This window comes from Mus caroli, unplaced genomic scaffold (assembly GCF_978045245.1).
Source record: "Mus caroli unplaced genomic scaffold, Mus_caroli_1 scaffold_3, whole genome shotgun sequence".
NCBI classification, from domain to species: Eukaryota; Metazoa; Chordata; class Mammalia; order Rodentia; family Muridae; genus Mus; species Mus caroli.
In genome coordinates this window covers 39007699-39026925 of record NW_028227258.1, presented here as the reverse complement: position 1 = coordinate 39026925, position 19227 = coordinate 39007699, and the positions used below count along the sequence as shown (strand labels likewise).

The following is a 19227-nucleotide window of genomic DNA, read 5'->3' as shown; positions in this document are numbered from 1 at the left end:
CCTTTTCTGACCCTGTACATGCCATTTCTTCTATGCACACCCAGCTTTAGGATGAAGTAATATAGTGTATAAAATTAATACTTATAATCCAGGTTATTTGTAGAAAAAGCAATGTAGTCAAAACCTAATTGGTGGGGTGGGGGAAGTGACAAGATAGCTCAGAGGAGAAAGATGCTTGTTTGCCAAGCCTGATGATCTGAGTTCAATCTCCAGGACTCAAAAGGTGGAGTTTTTGGTTGATTGGTTAGTTTGGTTTGGTTCCGTTTTAGGGACAGCATCGTACCATGAAGCCTCCAATGCAGCCTTATATTGCAGCACGTCGGCATACCTCTGAATACTTGATGTCTAGCTCTCCAAGGGAAAGATGGTAGGTTTTTCTTTATATCAATTTGCAAAGAGCACCAGAAGTAAACATAGCTACACTCTCTTTCCAGGACTCTAACTTTAAACTTTTATCAGTGTTCTGGCTGCATCACTCATTTTAGCATCCCACTAGGGATCCTAGAGAACCGGGTGAACAGGAAGTAGTGAGCATTTTGTAAATGGTAGAGACCTCATATTTATAGGAGTGATGGAGCTAAAATCAATATTCAGAAGCCAGCCATTTGGTAACTGTTTAGGGGCCCAGAGTTTAGAGGTGTATTTCAGGATGTGTCTGTGTAATGGGTAAGTTGTTTCACACAGTATTCTCACCCCTGGAGTTTGGAAGCAATAGACCCCATCTTTGACTCAATTCCTGGCTAGCCCATGAAGTTGTGTATTGAGTAGTGCCCAGAGTGAGAAAGGACCACAGATCCAGACTGCAGTGCGTGCTGCCTTGTGACCTGGAACCCACACATACAAAATAAATAAAAGGTAAACAAATAAACGTTAATTTTTATAAAATAATTATTAAATTTTAAAGAGAAATATGAATGTGCTACTGGGAGCCACGTGGTATTAATAAATAATTTTGGGATTGAGCCCATGAAATCTAAAGTACATCAAGAACTGAATATTACTTCATCCTAAAGCTGGGTATGCATAGAAGAAATGGCATGTACAGGGTCAGTCACAGCAGGTGTTACAAGCATGGAAACCACAAGAGCAAGTGTGGCTCTTTCATCTTTAGTGGCTCCTCATAAACAGCTTCCGCTTCCTCAGTCCACGGTCGTCATCACATGGGGGATCCAATCCATACACAAAAAGAAAAATTATATAATTTTCTTAATTAAAAAGAATAAAATATTGGGCTAGAGAGATGGCTCGGCGGTTAAGGGCACCGTCTGCTCTTCCAGAGGTCCTGAGCTCAATTCCCAGCAACCACATGGTAGCTTACAACCATCTGTAATGGGATCTGATGCCCTCTTCTGGTATGTCTAAAGACAGTGACAGTGTACTCACATACATATAGTAAATAAATAAACCTTTTAAAAAATAAAAAGAATAAAATAGCAGCCAGGTGGGGGTGGTGACGCACACATTTAATCCCAGCACTTGGGAGGCACAAGCAGGTGGATCTATGAGTTCGAGGCCAGGCTGGTCTACAGAGTGAGTTCCAGGACAGCCAGAGCTACACAGAGAAACCCTGTCTCAAAAAAAAAAAAAAGAGTAAAATATAGAGCAACTGATGAAGACATCCAACATTGATTTTTGCCCTCTACATACAGGGGCAACTGTGCACACACGCACGCACACTCAGGCATGCATGGGCTTGTCATGCTCAGATCACCCCAACACCTACACTGTTAGGGTGCGCCTGTCTTCAAAAGGTGCAGGGATAGAACTCTCCTGGCCTTTCTTTCACATCCCAGCCTCCTATTTTAGATGCCCAGGGAGCTTTATGGACCTAAATATCCTTCTCAGACACAAGAGTCCTTTTACTTTTCATCATAAATTTTAAGACAAATAATTATGCTGCGAGTTTATCTCCCCTTGGACATAGTACATTTTACCATTATTTGAGAGATTTCACAATGAAAATTGTAGAGCTACAGTTTGGTTTGTTTTTCCATCCAGAAAAAAAAAAGGGGTTCACTTTGATGCACACATTTCCCTTGTAAAACCAGAAATTATTCTTTTACATATGAATTTCGATTTGAACTCACTGTATATTCTTCCAGCTCTCCAGAAAGCAACTGTGTTCTGTAAAACTTCTTGGTTTTGTATTTAATCCAACAATTTATGCAACCGCACCAAGAAATAAGTGTTAGATTTTTCTCAACATCCAACTTAAAACATAATAAGCAGAATGGGGAGGAAGGGACAATTAAAAGGCAAAAAACATAAACATGAGAAAGTAAACATGAAAACAAATCACTTTAAGAAATCATTTAATTACAAGAAAATTAGCCTGAAAATTGCAGACTTCTAAACAAATTGTCTCTATAAAAACAACAGCTCCTTTACTGTGGTGGGTTTCTCTCTCCTCCAGACAATCCGTCTATTGAACCTAGTCTTTTCTGGCAAACGTTAGAATATATGGGATCTTTTCATGTTTAATATTCCATAAAACAGGACTCGCTTTTCTTCCTGAAATGAGAATGATTTTGCTTCAGAGAAATTTCAGATTGCTCTCTTATGACTACTTCAATGAGCCCATCCCCCAAGGCAGCAGGAAATCAAAACCAGGCTGTTTTACCAACGGATCCTGTCATTCACCTCATTTCACCAGCCCCAGTACACACTCTGAGAAGAGCTCCCCAAGTCCTGCAGCTCCGAATTCCTTTTGTAACTCCTCCAGTGTTGAATACTCTTTGACTTCAAACGCCAGAAACCTGTATTATGTGAGAGAAGCTCATGAATATGCGGAGATTTGTCAGTGGATAATTACCCATTCAGTTGCTTTTGCATCTGCAATAGTACTAAATTATACCTTTTGTGTTCCGTTTGTACTTTTGTTTCAGACAGTACACTAATCATTTTCTCTTTGCATTTCTTTCCACTTGAGTCCACATCTACTTTGGAGGTTTTCTGAAGAGTCAGGTACTCCTAAACGATAATCGGTATGTTTAGGGCAGAGCGTATTCTAAAAGGCACAGTCCTATTCTAAAGTGACCCAACCAGCGGTTTCAAGAGCATCCTCAGAATGTTGCAGGGAGAGTTACACAATGCCTTTACATAGGTGGCAGAACCCTGCTCTGGTGAACACAGGTGTACAGAGCAACAAAAACAAATCGTTCACCTTTAAGTCTGGACTGGACCACTGCTAGAGTGAGTTATTAAACCCTCTGTTGTTTAGACCAGTTATTTAAACTAGTTATTTAAGTTGGCTCCTCAAACTCTCTGTACCTTAGTTAGCCGACTCCGCACAACTAGACTGCTAACAGGATCCACCCCCTGGTGAATCTGGGACAACTGAGGGAAGTCAGACACACAAAGCACCTCTAGAGTGACTGCCTTCCAGAGGACAGCACACCGCTCAATAGTAGCAACCGCTGCTATCACCAAGCCGCCTGCAAAAGGGGCCATCCGGCACACCACCTACTGCCCACCTGTAAATGTACCTGCACGGTCCTGATCCTAGTATACAATCTTATAAAAAAAATAAGATAAAATAACAGGCAAATATATGTAAATGACATTGTAGGGAATGTTATTAAAAAATGCACTTCTCTGAACTAGTGGAACTATAATCATAAAAACATATACATGTTAATAACTCATGAGTCTGTTGGCAATTGCTGCATTTATTCTAATGTGCCTGAGCTGATTAGACAATCAGAGCCTTAGGTAAATGTGAACAAGGAACTGTTCCGCCACTTTTGTCGGCTAGATTGCCTCAAAATCTGCGGTCCCTTAGTTAGGCCCCACTGCAGGCTATAGATTAAATCTGGTTTCTTACTTTATCCATACCAGAACCCAGCATGGACCTTGTTAAGCAAATGCCAATGAGGGCTGGGGAAGAAGCCACCTTGGGGAAACTCTAGGCTGCTGTCCTTCGACACTTTAAGATTACAGGTTGTTCACGATAAGTCTGTTTTAAGTAAAATCCTCTGAACGGTGCATGACTCACTCTGACATTGCAAAACGTATTAAGTGATCTGTAGCTCTGTTAAAATGTAAGGCATAATAAGCTGGTTTCCTTGTCTGGCTCCTCATAAAACAGGCAAGGGGGCTTCAGGATGAGAGCTCGGGAACCTGAAGATGAGGGCTTTGAAGGCAGCTGCTGGGACAAGTCAGGTGGAAAGAAGTCTGGAGGAGGTGACAAGCTGACAGTCCTGCTGACCCTGCTTCCTCTGAGGCTGGCTCCAGGCTGTAAAGGACAAGCCTCCCTCTCAGGCACTACAGGTACAACACTGAAGTGTCAGGATGCACTTTTAAGTGCCTGCATGTTAGGAATTTTGCAGACTACTTACAAACATACTCCTTGCTGTGCTGAGCTATGGAAAAAATTAATATGGACAAGCTTTTTGTTCTTGTTTATACAGATGCAGTTTATCATTAATATGAAACAAATACATGTCCTTGGATTTTTTCAAAACTGGGGCTGGTGCTGGAGAGAGAACTCGGCAGTTAAGAGCACTTCTTATTGGCTTGGTTCCCAATACCCAAATGGCAGCTATCCAGTTCCTAGGGAGCCAACACCCTCTTCTGGCTTCCTTGGGCACTGTACATACATGGTGCACAGACATACATGCAAGCAAAACACCCATACACGTTTTTTAAAAAAATAAGAAATAAAAACAAAACTGTCATTTCATTAAGTGGCATAATTTTTACATTATAATCTTATGCTAACCCTGAACCTTGCAAGTTTATAGCTGTTGTTAGGGACAAGATAGATAGATAGATAGATAGATAGATAGATAGATAGATAGATAGATAGATAGATAGATAGATAGAAAACAAAAGAACTGGGGTAAGATGGGGCTGGATGCCTAGAGAGATGGCTCAGTGGTTAAGAACTTGGTTGCTCTTCCGGAGGCTATGTTTGATACCCAGCTCATACCTCGCAGCTCCCAGGAGATCCAACCCCCTCCCCCAGCCTCTGTGAGCATCAGAGGCTTTTCTAAACGTTTACATGAGGTGCACAGACACATCCCGACAAAACACCCAGACACAAACAAAAGATAAACAAATATTAGAGAACAGAGAAAAAAAAAAAACAAAGTACCATTTAACACGACGATAGGTAAATCAGAAACACCATGCTTTGACTAGCCCACTGTTATAAAACACACTTAAAAATACACCATATTTAACAGAAAGCAAGTAGAATCATATTCAAAATGAAGTTTTCCGGCACCTTGATGTTGCTTCTGTCTCCTTGTAGTAAAATCAGTATTAATTTACCCATGAACATCAGTCTTCCTGTCAGCCTTAACTCTGATGCCCACCTCTCCACGGCTTTGACATATTTAGTCCTCGCTCTCATGTGATCTAAACGCAAAAGAGTCATCCACGGTCCGTCGTCCACCATCGCGCTTTCTGGCAAAGTGCACTTCTCATGGCTGCTGGCGGTCTCTGGCTGGCTGAGGACGAATCTGAGATTCTGCTGGATCCAGAGAACCAGCTCGTGAACCATCGGTTCTGACACGAGCTTCCTGGCTTCTCCAAGTAAGTTCTCACACTGGGCCCTGGTCAGATGTTCCGAGTTAACCGAGATGCCGGGTAGACACAAAGGGTAACCAACTGGTAAATGGAACGCCAACTCTAAGGGCACATCCTCACCCACAAGTCCTTCAGCTGTTGTGCGAATTCTAAATACAGCCCCATCTGTCTCTGGAAGACATCCAAAAATAATCATTAGGTCCACATAATTCAATCTCAATGGAATACTAATCAGTTAAAAAAATTTCCCTTTCAAACCTCAGTTTATTGCTCATAGGAAAACGCTGAATGTATTTTATGAAGAGACACACAAGGCAAAAAAGCCATGATTTACAGGTCATTTCCCCCCTGCCATAAATACACATGAACAGTGCCACGCAAACGTACTTGCAATTCACTCTCTTTATCACCCATTTTTATGAAATTATCAAAAAAGACAGCTTTGATTCATACAATTTCTGTCCATATTTTACTGGTAATTACGAAAATCACAAATCAGCCCTTATAGGTGTTCAATGGAGCAGCAGCATGTATAGGAAAGGTGTAAGGACTCCACTCCAAGTTACTTGTGGTGAGTCACACGGAACCTGGTGGCAGGGCCATGTGACACCGATGACCATCTTTGACACTGAACGTGATGGGGGGGGGACCCACTCTTCTGATTCAGATCCACTCACATCAGTGTAACATGAAGGCAGCAGGATGAGCTGAAACTGAGCAGACATCCGTTCAGCCTCCACTGACTCCGCAAGGGGCAGAGCACGCCTAGGAGACGAGAGGAAATATTCTGCTCTCTTTCAGATGTGCTTGGCTTCCCCACTCTGATGTGTTCCACATCACTTCACCCCACTTTCCAAAAAGTTGATAAAATGTCAGGCTAATTCATTCTGCAGGGAGCAGAAGCACCCTGATCAGAGAAAGGAGACGGGAACCAGGTCCAGACACAGGGCTATGTGGCCAGTCTACCTCTACCTTCTTTCTCTGCCCCTGTTCTATTTCACAGAAGCAGCCAGATCCTACACCTGGATGGCTGCCTCAACAATGGACACCCAAACACATCCTCCATTTTAAAGAGCCTAACAGAACACTGAAATCACTTCTTAACCATCTGATCCCAATGGTATCTAAAGCTGTTGTTACACAGATTCATACAGGACCTAGCACATCTGTTACAGAGTTTTTCTTCAATGGATGTCAATACCAGCTGCCAGGAACTACTATTTTCAGACCCCATCCGGAATCAGAGGCAGTAGCTATTGCAAAGTCCATATAATATTTTCTTTTACATATGTAATGTATATAGTATTTTTAAAAAAAAACTTCTCTAAATATTACAGCAAATATGCTTCTAAAAGTTATGACATGCTTCAAGTGTCTTTGTTCCTCCTTCCTTCTTCTACTAACATACTGTCATTATTATTGGTGTGTGTGGCCATGGGGAGGCTCAGAGACCAACTTAACAAAACAATTCTGCTTCATTACCTTGGAGGATTATGGAACTGTCAGACCCATATGCAAGCACCTCCACCCACGGAAACATCTCACTGGCTGCAAGTCTCTCCTTTCTTTCACTGAGTTCCTCTTTTCAATGGTATATTTTACTGTCAGAGTAAGCTCCTGTCATATCAGTTCGATTAATATATATTTGCTATGTAGGACTTTTATGGACCTGTAAACAACACAGGACCACCAGGCAGATTAAACTTGTCGGCAGTCATGCAGTGAGCCTGCATTCTCTCTCACTGAGGGGGTAGAATCTTTAATCTTCAATCATTCATCATTCCACAAGCATACACTGGGTACATGCCAACCCTGTGCACTGTGCTGTTCAGGAAAAAAAAATGAGTAAGACACGGATCTGCCACCATGGTTCAGTCCAGGGTGGACACAGATCTTCCTGAATTTCTAGTCTACACCTGCAAAGCCTTCTATTAGAGATGTGTGAACATAAAGGGGTTTTTTTAGGGGTTTTGTGTGTGTGTGTGTGTGTGTGTGTGTGTGTGTGTGAGAGAGAGAGAGAGAGAGAGAGAGAAAGAAAGAAAGAGAGAGAGACTCTACATAGTCCTGGCTGGCCTGGGGCTTACTATATAGACCAAGCTGCTTCCCAAATGCTGAAATTAATGGCATGCACCTACTACATCCAGTTTTAAGTGTGTGTGTGTGTGTGTGTGTGTATGTGTGTCTGTGTGTGCGTGCGTGCGTGCGTGTGTGTGTGTGTGTGTGTGTGTGTGTGTGTGTGTGTGTGTGTGTGTGTATGGCAGGGGGTAGAGGGTGGAAGGAGTCCCCCATGGCCTCTGAGTTCCTCAGAGTCTATGGAGCTTTTCTCTGGGTCAGAAAGCAGATGTTTCCTGACCAGCACAATACACATAACATATTCTTTCAAGATCAAAAGCTGAGAAAATTTTCAGCAACTTTCATAAGACTGAAAGGTCTATCTTTTTATTAAATATATTTACGACATACACAGAAACATTACATTTAAACACATTTATGTAGTGTTTATCATGATATTTTGATCCCTGTAAAGTTTAAATCAAGGTAAACTGATCTCGTTCTTAAGCCTAGGGTCCTTCATGTGGATGAACACCCTTGGTATAGAGTGACAGTGTGTGTACACACACCTGCACACTACCTCATGCATTGCAGTTTGGAGGTAACTAGCATACCACAAGCTCATCTGTTTGCACACTTGGTCTCCAGTGGGTGGTGCTGTTTGGAAGGTTGTGGGACTTTAGAAATATGGGGCCCTGTCTGAAGAAGTGGGAGTGGAGTGGACCTTCAAGTTTATTGTCTGGCCATACTTCCTGTGTAATTTCTGCCTTAATCTGTCAGAAGCCACCTAGAAAGGCTAAAGCATGCAAATGAGATTTCTGGAGATGGGTGAGCTCTGAGATGCAGGGTCCTTAGAGACGTCATCCCAGGATTGCTTCTTGCTGTTATGCTTTTCCTGTCACTATTACATAGTCTAATGTTTCCTGGGCATCAGTCCACCCTATCTCGCAAACTTCCTGCAGATCAACATGAAGATGTACTCTCATATAGTAAATGCTATATAGACAAATTGATTATTTCACAATTTCTGATAATGATTCTATAGAACTCTTAAATTGACACAAGTAATCTCAAGCCTCCTTAGAACAAAGCTGTAAATAGAGCTCTGTAAACTTCACATGTCAAGGTCTAGGATAAGATAACAGGCTTGGAACAAATTTGTGATCAAGGAAAAACATTCATTCTAGTTCAGGTCCAAGGATAAAGCACAGGTGGACATATGATAAAAACGTGCCCATGTGAAACTGTTGCTTTGAGCTTATAATGAGCTTATCGAAGGAAGCACTGCTTTGAATATACCATCAGCGTCCTTCTGTAACTCCCCTTTGTGCAACCTTTTATCTATGAGGTAATTTTATTTGTTTTTTGTTTGTTGTTTTGGTTTGGGGGGGGGTTGGTTGGTTGGTTTTTTTGTTGTTGTTTGTTTTTTTTTTTGTTTTGTTTTGTTTTTTTTGTTTTTCGAGACAGGGTTCCTCTGTGTGGCCCTGGCTGTTCTGGAACTCACTCTGTAGACCAGGCTGGCCTTAAACTCAGAAATCTGCCTGCATCTGCCTCCCAAGTGCTGGGACTAAAGGCATGCACCACCACACCTGGAGAGGTAATTTTATAAAGAACTTTTGTCTAAGAAGGTATAAATTGCCAGAGAGAAGAAATAAAATTTGGCATTTTGAGCTCTGCTCCATCCACCAAATGTATATGTGTGACTGTCTATAGGTACATACATACATACATGTGTAGGTATACGTGTATGTATGCAAGTATACATGAACACTTGTGGAATTGTTGAAGCAGGTGGTCAGGCCTGACCAAAGTGTGTGTGTCTGTGTGTGTCTGTGTGTGTCTATGTGTATGCTTGAATTCTCTCTTTAGTCCTCTTCTTTTCTCTCTGGCTCACAAAGAGTTAATAAATGCCAAGCCTCTCTCCAGGCCAGCAAGGGGCCAAAGAGAAACTAAGTTGTTGTTTTTTTTTTCCTTAATCCCTTCCTGCTTACAGCAGAAGTTAATCACCAGAAGCCAGGGGCTGTTGGCCTTAGAACAGCAAAGAGTTAAAGGAAGAGAAACTTTACACATAGTAAGCAACTTTTGCCCCCTATAAGAGCTGATGCCACCCACACTGCCTGCCTCAGTCTACCTGGATGCCTGAGCTGGCCACCAGCACTAATCCACTCAGATATGAGAAAAAGCAGCCTCATTCTCCTGCTGCCACAGCTGAGAGCCGCTCTCAGAGGCCACTCTGCCCCACCATGATCAACTCTATTCTTACTATGAGACAGAATCAACCCTTGTTCCCTCCCGTTTTCTTATGCGGTCTTTGCTCACAGTGCACCCTGAGATGTGAAACTCTTAATATATGCAACACACGCACCACGCTGGGTGTGCGGGGAGCAGTACTGCCCATCACCACTTGGGGGTGCTGCCACCTTCTTGCTGAAGCCAGAGAAGCTGCCCTTGGCCTGGAAGTTGCAATTGCTGGATCACATTTCCTTTTTGCCCTCTCCTTCTCATTCTTCTCACTGAGAAAGAAAGTATCTTCCTCCTACAGCAAACCCTACCACCCCTAGGTGGTTCTTCTCACCATTATAACTTCCCGTGCATTCTCCCACCCTCCCTGCCTTCTCTTATTTAGAAAATGTTTGTTTATAAACCACCACAAGAACCCATTGCTAATTCCTCAACAAGCTTCAGACCTATCTCTCTCTATTGCTTGTCAACCTCCACAAAATATAACTCTAGTCACCTATTCCCATTTTCCCATTAACCGGCCTCCCCATAACTGCTTAAACTGTAACTTCTCCCCATAACTGCTTAAACTGTAACTTCTCCTCATAACTGCTTAAACTGTAACTTCTCCTCATAACTGCTTAAACTGTAACTTCTCCTCATAACTGCTTAAACTGTAACTTCTAATGCCATTTCTCGCTGAAGCACCATTCTCAAACATGACCCACGACCTCGACAATGCTGCTATGAAGAATGGGGAGAACTTAACAGGCCTGGGTTGCGTAGATGAACCTGAGTCCTGATAAGAAGAAGTGTGTTTTGTATGTGTGAGGGTTTGGAACCCATGGTCCCAGACAAACCAAATGATTTACACTTCACCATGGTACTGCAGTGAATCTTCTTGCTCTGAGGTTGACGTCAGCCATGCAGGGGCATATTCCTAGGTGAAGCCTGATAAAAGCAAACATTTCAAATTGTCCTAAAACACCTAATATCACTGCTCTGCAAAGCTTCAGTCTCTAATGAAGCTAATTCCCTCCTAACTGTTACAGTGTATGAAAATGTGCACTTTCCTGGCTGGCAACACTTCTCACAGTCACACACTGCTGCTGTGATGATCTGCCATGCTTGTCCAAGTCCACCAGAGGCCCATGGCCGGTAGCTTGCGCATGGATTCCCCTGTACCTTCCTCTCGACTGACTTGCTCTCCCCTGCTAATATGTAATGAAATGCAATTATGAGTTTAACAGATTCTCTGAGTCTTATAAATCCTTGTAGCAAATCACTGACTTTTTCCTAAAACTCCATCTCAGTCTTGCAGCTCCTGTCATTTTAAATTAACATAATAAACCCTGGGCATTAGTGTACTGAGCAGATTTCCTGCAGATCAACATAAAGATGAACTTTCATAAATTAATGCTGTTTAGATGAATTAATGATTTCATGGAATTCCTGATTTGATTCAAATAATCTTAATAAGAAAAGGGATTTTTGTTTTGTTTTGTTTCAGATTTATTTATTTTATGTACGTGAATACATTATTGCTGTCTTAAGACACACCAGAAGAGGGAATCAGATTCCATTACAGATGGTTGTGAACCACCAGGTGATTGCTGGGAAATGAACTCAGTTCCTCTGGAAGAGGAGTCAGTGTTCTTAACCTCTGAGCCATTTCCCCAGCCCAGAAGAAAAGTTTTAAGAGATGGTTTTAGTGGTTTTGCTAGAGAGATGTAATAAAGTAAAATCAAGAATAGAATATGCCCACTCCTCATACTAGTAAGTAAAGTCTGAATAATCAGAAACACAATGAACTTTCATAATTAACACTAAAATGAGAACTAGGCAGGGAAAAATTTGTGTCCAAGAAAAAGCATTCAGGGCCAAGGATGAAGCCACGGGTGTGCAGTACGATAGGACAAGGCCATGGGAAACTGCTGCTTTGAACTTATAATGAGCTTTGGACTTAATATCGACAGCCTTTTGTAACTCCCATTTTGTGTACCATTTTATAAGGTAATTTTCTAAGAACTTTTGTCTACAAAAAGGCCAGAGAAAAGAAATAAAGACAGCATGGTGTGGTGTGGTGTGGTGTAATGTGATGTGGTGTGGTGGCTTGGAGAGCTCTGCCCTATCCATCCACCCATCCAAATTTATATGTCCGTTTGTTTATATAGGTACATGTGTATGTATGCAAGCATGCATGAATACTTGTGGAGTTAATGGAGACAGACTCGGCCTAGCCCAAATGTGGATGCATGAACATATATGTGTCAGTGCAAACTTGCCTGTGTAAAGGGTCTCAATTCTTTTCCTTTCCTTCCTCTCTGGTTTACCAAGAGTTAACCAGCAAGGCAAGTGAAGGGCTTCTGGCTGCTTGGCCATAGTGCCAGCAATAAATCCTTTACCTAATTCCCCACTGTTAGGCAAAAGGTGACAATTCCTCTGGGGCTTCTGGCCCCAGTACAACTAAGAATAAAAGAGAGTAAATATTATTAATATTAAGCAACCTTTACACTTGCAAAACCAAGCCCCACCCCCAACCTCCATAACCCCCACCCCCACACCCTCACCCATACCCTCACCTCCCACCTCTGCGATGACCTGCTCAATCTTCCAGAGAGGACCCAGGCTCCCCGCAATAATATTTAACCCAAACTAACTTTTTCTCTACCTCTGAAGCATCTCAATTTTGTTTTTAAAGAGTAATATTGCCCTCTCCAAATGGAGAAGGGTGTAGAAAGAAATATGGTTTATAGCAATACAGGCCTTGAGTTTATGCTATTAGCTTATAACCATGAATGACATAACTATAGCAGTCCTTGAGACCTGTGCTATGCTAACTAAGTAACAGACCTATGAATGTATGCACCCTGTTTCTCTGAGCCTGAGTTACTTGCCTGCATGTTGGAGGTTCTTTGCAGACCTGAATAAGGATGCTGACATGGGGAGAGTGCCCTGAATTACTAACAACACCATCCTCAGTGTTCCAATGAGGTGGACGGGGAACAGGTGGAGATGTGGACTTTATCAGAGAAGAAGAGAACATCCACTGACTGGTGAAGCTTTCTGCTTCACAATCTGATGATGGAGGAAGAGGAGCCTTAGTGATGGGGCACAGGTGCACAGCAAGAAAGGCAGGCAAACGGACTGCCCAGGGCTTGGAGGGAGCAAAAGTATCAATTCCATCAAGCTAATGTCTATGTAAGCAGACTGTAGCTGTCTTCAGACACACCAGAAGAGGGCAGCAGATCTCGTTACGGATGGTTGTGAGCCACCATGTGGTTGCTGGGAACTGAACTCAGGACCTTCAGAAGAGCAGTCAGTGATCTTAACCACTGAGCCATCTCTCCAGCCCCCAATAATCTGATTTCATCTGGGTGAAAACTGACTTTGGACTTCTGACCTTCATGACTGCAGTACATTGGAGATGTGCTGTTTTAAGCCACCCACATGTGAGGACCGGATGCAGTAGCCACAGGTAGCTACTGTGGTAACCCAGGACTCTGCTACATAAAAAGCCAGCATGGTCCAGCCCAGGGCAATGCATGAGCCGGAGAATACTCCAGGGAAAGCTATAGGAAGCCAGGCAAATCTTCACTTCGTTTCCTTTTTCTTTCTTCTTGTCTTCTTCTTCCCCCTCCTCCTCTTCCTCCTCTTTTTCCTTTTCTTCTCCTCCCCTTCTTCTTCCTCTTCTTCCTCCTCCTCCTCTTCTTCTTCTTTCTAGTTTCCCAAGACATGGTTTCTCTATGTAGCTCTGGCTGTCCTGAAACTCACTCTATAGATCAGGCTAGCCTCGAACTCATAGATCTACCTGCCTCTGAGTCCCAAATGCTGGAATTAAAGGTGTATGCCACCATACCCATCTCCATTGTCTTTCTGTTACTTCTGGTCCCAGTTAGTACCTAGTAAACAGAAAACTAGGGAAGGACAGCTACTTACATATCCAGGAGAAAACCTGCTTTGATTCCTAACACTGGAGAGTCACAGCCTTCCTAGTTGATCTCCCTGGCCAGTATGTTCCAAACCGCACACCAGAGCTGCAAACTAAGGCTGCACAAAATGGTGCTATCTGCATAAGAAAACAAGAAGACCTGAACAGACCCTTTTCTGATGTCAAACGTGGTGAGAGACCAAAAAGAAAAAAAGAATAAAATCAGAGAGTCTCTTTAAGAACTCCTTTTCTTCCCAAGAACCCTTCAGACGCATCTATCTCACCCTTTCATATTTGATCTCCCTTGTGTCTATAGCAATAACTGGCTCCCTTTGCTCCAGATCCCCAATCCTTGTGGGCCTCGACCACTCAAAGTCTGTTTCTGTTTTCTTTTATTTTTTTCTAACAAAAGAAAAAGAAAAACAGAGAAAAAAAAAGAAAAAAAGAAAATCGTTCTGCTCGAAAGTTATTAGCTGCTTTGAGCTTATTTAAAGTTATGAACAGCTTAGCAGGAGAATGGTTACCAGAAATCCTTGTTAAATGTACCTATGATGTTACTTTTTGCCCCATCCCCCACGGCAGGACAACTATTAACTCATAAGCTCCATTCCTGATCCACCTCCATCCTAAAGAGCTCATGCCTGCCCTACCAAAGCAAAACTCCCAAAAGACCCACGTCTTATTAGGCTCCAAGACTAGGCGCTCTTACCTCTCCCAGAGATGCAGGGTTTGTCTTCTAGCTCAACCTCAGACCCACATTCACCATTTGCACGAGTCACTGCCTTGGAACAATATTGACGTTACAGCTACAACTCAAACTGAGGGAGACTCAAACCTTACTCTTTCTAGCCTGGGCACAGAGCTTAGGAAGCTGAGGCAGGAGGATCTAGAGTTCCTGGCTAGAGTGGGCTACATGGGTAGGTTCTGTATTAAAACAATCAAACCTTAACCTTTCCTGAAAGAAACCATATTCCAACACGGCAGGCGACAGAAGTTCAAACAAAGAAACTGAATTAGGCCCCGGAGTCCACTCTGATCTGTTTTAAAGTTTTCTCCCTATCTCATCCCTACAGCACACGGTAGATACACACTGCCATCACAAAGATGGTGGTTAAGTGAACAAAATCTATGAGAAAGAGGTCGTTAGGTTAGTGTGCACCAAGAAACCATTTGTAGAACATACCTAACTCACAGCCTCTCTACTTGCTTTATTTTGCCCAGTTTTCACATATCCTCAAAACCTTTGCACAGAAAAGCACTCAGAAGCCCCCCCCCCACTCTCCTCTCACACATGCTTGCTTTATGCAAGAAATACGGTATTTACATTGTCTGTAACCCTAAGAAATTGTTACACACAGCGTCTCTGGATTTTCACATGCTTTAATTGTTCTTAGAGAAGGAAACAAAACAACTAAAAAGACTGGAAGGTAAAGGTGGCACTCTTTCAAAATAAAGTCTAAGACTATGTGGATTTTAGAGAGGTGAGTTCAGCCAGGACCGTTGGCAAACAACGTCAATATGTCACTGTAATGGTTTTGCAAGGGGACAGAGTCCAATCTGAACAACAGTGTTAATAAAACACAAAACCCACTGGGAAGCTTTCGCCAGCCTATTGTGTGATGCAGTTAAGCTGTTATGCGAGTCCCCTCTTTTTCAACTTTTAATCCTGTGAGATAGTTTCTAAACTGTGACTCCATTAGTAACAGGCACTAGGCACAGCAATATACTCTCCGTGTCTCTACCAGAAAAATGGATAACACCTTCAGAAGGGACCACACACTTGTATACTTGAAGGGGATTGCGGACCTCCCACCACCAACTCCATTGTTCTGAATATAAGCCGGATCCCACCCACACTATTGTCCTGGACGTTCAAACTGTTTTTTTCTCAGCTCATGGATTGTCTTACTGTAAGAACATTTCCTGCACCAGCCCCTTTGCTACAGAGGAGTGGGACACAATGCCAAACCCAACCCTGTGGAGCTTGGTGGTGATGTAATCTTTTTGAGTGTGTGTGTATTTTTTTTAATTAGGTATTTCCCTCATTTACATTTCCAATGCTATCCCAAAAGTCCCCCATACCCTCCCCCCCACTTCCTTACCCACCCACTCCCATTTTTTGGCCCTGGCGTTCCCCCGTACTGGGGCATATAAAGTTTGCAAGTCCAGTGGGCCTCTCTTTCCAGTGGTGGCCAACTAGGCCATCTTTTGATACATATGCAGCTAGAGTCAAGAGCTCCGGGGTACTGGTTAGTTCATAATGTTGTTCCACCTATAGGGTTGCAGTTCCCTTTAGCTCCTTGGGTACTTTCTCTAGCTCCTCCATTGGGGGCCCTGTGATCCATCCAATAGCTGACTGTGAGCATCCACTTCTGTGTTTGCTAGGCCCCGGCGTAGTCTCACAAGAGACAGCTATATCAGGGTCCTTTCAGCAAAATCTTGCTAGTGTATACAATGGTGTCAGTGTTTGGAGGCTGATTATGGGATGGATCCCTGGATATGGCAGTCTCTAGATGGTCCATCCTTTTGTTTCAGCTCCAAACTTTGTCTCTGTAACTCCTTCCATGGATGTTTTGTTCCCAATTCTAAGAGGGGGCAAAGTGTCCACACTTTGGTCTTCGTTCTTCTTGAGTTTCATGTGTTTTGCAAATTGTAACTTACTTATATCTTGGGTATTCTAAGTTTCTGGGCTAAGGTGGTGATGTAATCTATGTGACCATCAGTGATCCTCAATGCAAACTAAGCTAAGAAAGCCTCTCCTTAAGACCCACGTGAAGATCAGGAAGGTGACCACACCAATCCTGGTACCTGGACTGACTCGTGGGATGGAGAAGAACAGAATATCCCTGATTTGGCTATCCCCACTGCTTTCCCAAGCTGGGAATATGGTGTTTACATTATTTCCAGCCCTAAGAGACTGTTATATACAGAGCCTCTTCCTTTGAACTTACTCTAACATCTGAGTGGCCAGGATGCAAACTCCCTCAAAACTCTTAACAGAAATTACTCCCCACTAAACTGAACCCATCTATTCATGACTTTTCAGCTCAGGGCCTTAAGAGCTGGCCATTGGGGTCAACCCAGGCCTTCCTGTCTTACAGAGAAATGTAGGCCCTCTGCAATATGCAATATTCTTCTATTATGGGAAGAATGATGGGGTACAGAGTGATACCCTGAAACTCGAACTGCCGCTGGCAGCAAGGGTAGAAGCCATGAAGCCTGCTACACTTGGTCTTTGCCTCATTCACAGCTCCCAAGTGTGTCAATCATTCCTGCTTCAATCGCTGAACTGTTCTACTCTTCAGTGAACCTTCTAGAAAACAAAATGTCCGAAGCTGTTACACTGAATTCCTTTATAATTCAATTACTTATTGATGCCAGAACACTGAATTAAATTAATTAAGAGGCATGACTTGAAGTCATGCTCAATTTAAGAGCAGATAAAGAGCAGCAGTGTTCGGAGGATTAAGACAACCCCCTCCCCCTCTCTCTCAGCACTTCTTTTTGAGAGTTTTCTCGGACCTATCAACAGTATCTGATGGTCATAATGCAAACCACCACCATATTTTTTTAATGTCATGGGACATCACAGGTTTGTTTCTCCCAGATATTAGCAAGTAAGTCATGATACAAGAACTCGGAGACACAAGTGATCCCTTTAAATAGCCGCCTCCGGCAGAAGCAATTACCAATAGAGAGAATTGTGGAGACAGGAGATGCTAACGGATCAGGATGCTACCCAATCACAAGAGGGTGGCAAATCCCTACAATAAATCCTTTCATAGGGGTCTTAAGGGAGTTTCAAAAATATACAAGACAGGTCTAGGCACTTAAGAAGAGAGCAGCTCCATTTTTCTAGAAAGTTCACATGGCCTGAAACACCAGATCACCACGAAGATCTGTAGATGTGTGCATGCAAGAAGGCATAAAAGAAAGGGGTCCCTGACTTACCTTATGGAAACCCAAAGCCCTCCTAATCATAGATGTCGCTTCCTTAGGTCTAGCATATCTCACACTGTCTTCCTAGAGCTAAGCCAATTTATGGGCAGAAAAGCCATTACAACCGTAGTTACATTGTAACAGTAGAAGGATGGCTCTCAGTGACCTCAAAATGTACAGGACATATTTGACAGCTCAGGGAGGGTGAGAATAATTTGCATCAGCACACTTTCCCAAAAGGGGGAAATTGGGGGCACTCAGTGGTTAAAGAGCACTGACTATTCTTCTGGAGGCCCTGGGTTCAGTTCTCAGCACCTTTAAGGCAAGGCTCTCAAACCCTCGGTAACTCCTAGCCCCTGAATGCCCTCTTCAGGCCTCCCAGGCACACTTAGCATACAGGTCTATACAGGCAGGCATACATACGCAAAAAAAAAAAAAAAAAAAAAAAAAAAAAAAAAAACCTTTAAAATTTAAGTGTGTGAATAGAGTGGCTGGGTTCCTTAAAGGAAGCCAAGACAAGAATGAAATTTTAGCTTTTTAAAATAATTAATAATAACAACAATAGTAATAGCTTTACAGACTATAAACTCTCAGAGGTTCGGTGCCCTGCCTGTGTTAGAAGAGAAGGTCTCCATGCTGCGAGGTTGCAAGTTCAGCAGAAGTCTGGAATCGGCTGCCATTTTCCAGCAGCCTGGAAAACGTAAAACTAAAAATATTTTTAAGTAAAGCAAATATATATAGAGAGAGATGTGTGTGTGTGTATATATATATATATATATATATTAATAATAAAGTCAAAGACAATCAACTCTGGAGAGTTCAAACCTTAACAAGCATTTCCTGACTGCCTTCCACGTGGCTGACAACCAACTACAGCGTCCTGTTGTCAAGGACGTGATGCACAAATGTTTATGGGTGGTGCTGACTATTTGTGGGAGCTGGGTTTCACGAGGAGGGCAGTGCGCACCGTTTAGTTGCGGGAGAGCACGGGGTAGAGGGGCGGAGAGGGCGAGCTCAGGGTAGGGCACTGCGAGCGCAGGCCAACCCCACCCCCCAGTCCCCTCCTACTCCTGTCCAAGGCCACAAGACACAGGGTCCCCGGCTCCCCGCAATGGACGCACGGTGAGAGGCAGGGTATTCACCTGAACAGCTCAACATCTCCCACTCGTTGGGCCCGCAGAAGATCGCGGCCAGCGCCGAGAGCTCCTGCCGCACCTCCTCCGCCATATCCGTGCGACCAGAACCCGAAGCCACTTCCGCCGCCTCCCGGAGCAAAGCTCCCCTACGGTCACTGGGGGGCGCCCGGGCCTCACAGCCAGGTCGGCTGCGGATGGCGCCGGGCGGGGGGCGGGGAGATGGGCGTGTTTATGGGCGTGGCATGTGTCAGCCTAGAACCTTCTGAGTTTTGGCCTCTGTAGTTTTCTGGAGCAGAGAGAGACCTGTAAAGCCCCAAAGTCTCCTACAAGAACAACCAGGCTGTGAACCCACCGTGCTTCACCTATATTAGGCTGGGAGGAGATGGAGAGAGTAAAAGAAACCTAAACAAACAAGAA

At 43.3% G+C, this 19227-nt stretch overlaps 1 protein-coding gene across 3 annotated transcripts; it reads right to left on the bottom strand.

The window, feature by feature from the left end:
- Nucleotides 1–928: 928 nt before the first annotated feature.
- On the bottom strand, nucleotides 929–18929 carry Rwdd3 (RWD domain containing 3). 3 transcript variants are annotated; one of them, XM_021158275.3, is made up of 5 exons: nucleotides 18817–18929; nucleotides 5228–5703; nucleotides 2855–2970; nucleotides 2641–2756; nucleotides 929–2511 (listed from the first exon to the last, which is right to left on the bottom strand). In XM_021158275.3, exons 1-4 carry the CDS (start codon nucleotides 18899–18901, stop codon nucleotides 2642–2644), a joined length of 792 nt encoding a protein of 263 aa, XP_021013934.1. In that variant the 5' UTR covers nucleotides 18902–18929; the 3' UTR covers nucleotides 929–2511; nucleotide 2641. The 3 variants fall into 3 exon arrangements, with proteins under 3 accessions (XP_021013934.1, XP_085691681.1, XP_021013936.1); XM_085835555.1 differs by lacking the exon at nucleotides 929–2511 and having other exon boundaries at nucleotides 2640–2756; XM_021158277.3 differs by lacking the exons at nucleotides 929–2511; nucleotides 2641–2756 and having other exon boundaries at nucleotides 2859–2970; nucleotides 5275–5703.
- Between the last annotated feature and the right edge of the window lie 298 nt (nucleotides 18930–19227).

Coding starts and splice junctions, on each gene's coding strand:
- Rwdd3 (XM_021158275.3), bottom strand. CDS start 18,901: ATGGCGGAGGAGGTGCGGCAGGAGCTCTCGGCGCTGGCCGCGATCTTC. Junction 5,704..18,816: donor GGAGATGTTGAGCTGTTCAG/GTGAATACCCTG, acceptor GATGTCTTCCAG/AGACAGATGGGGCTGTATTT. Junction 2,971..5,227: donor GAGACAGAAGCAACATCAAG/GTGCCGGAAAAC, acceptor ATTATCGTTTAG/GAGTACCTGACTCTTCAGAA.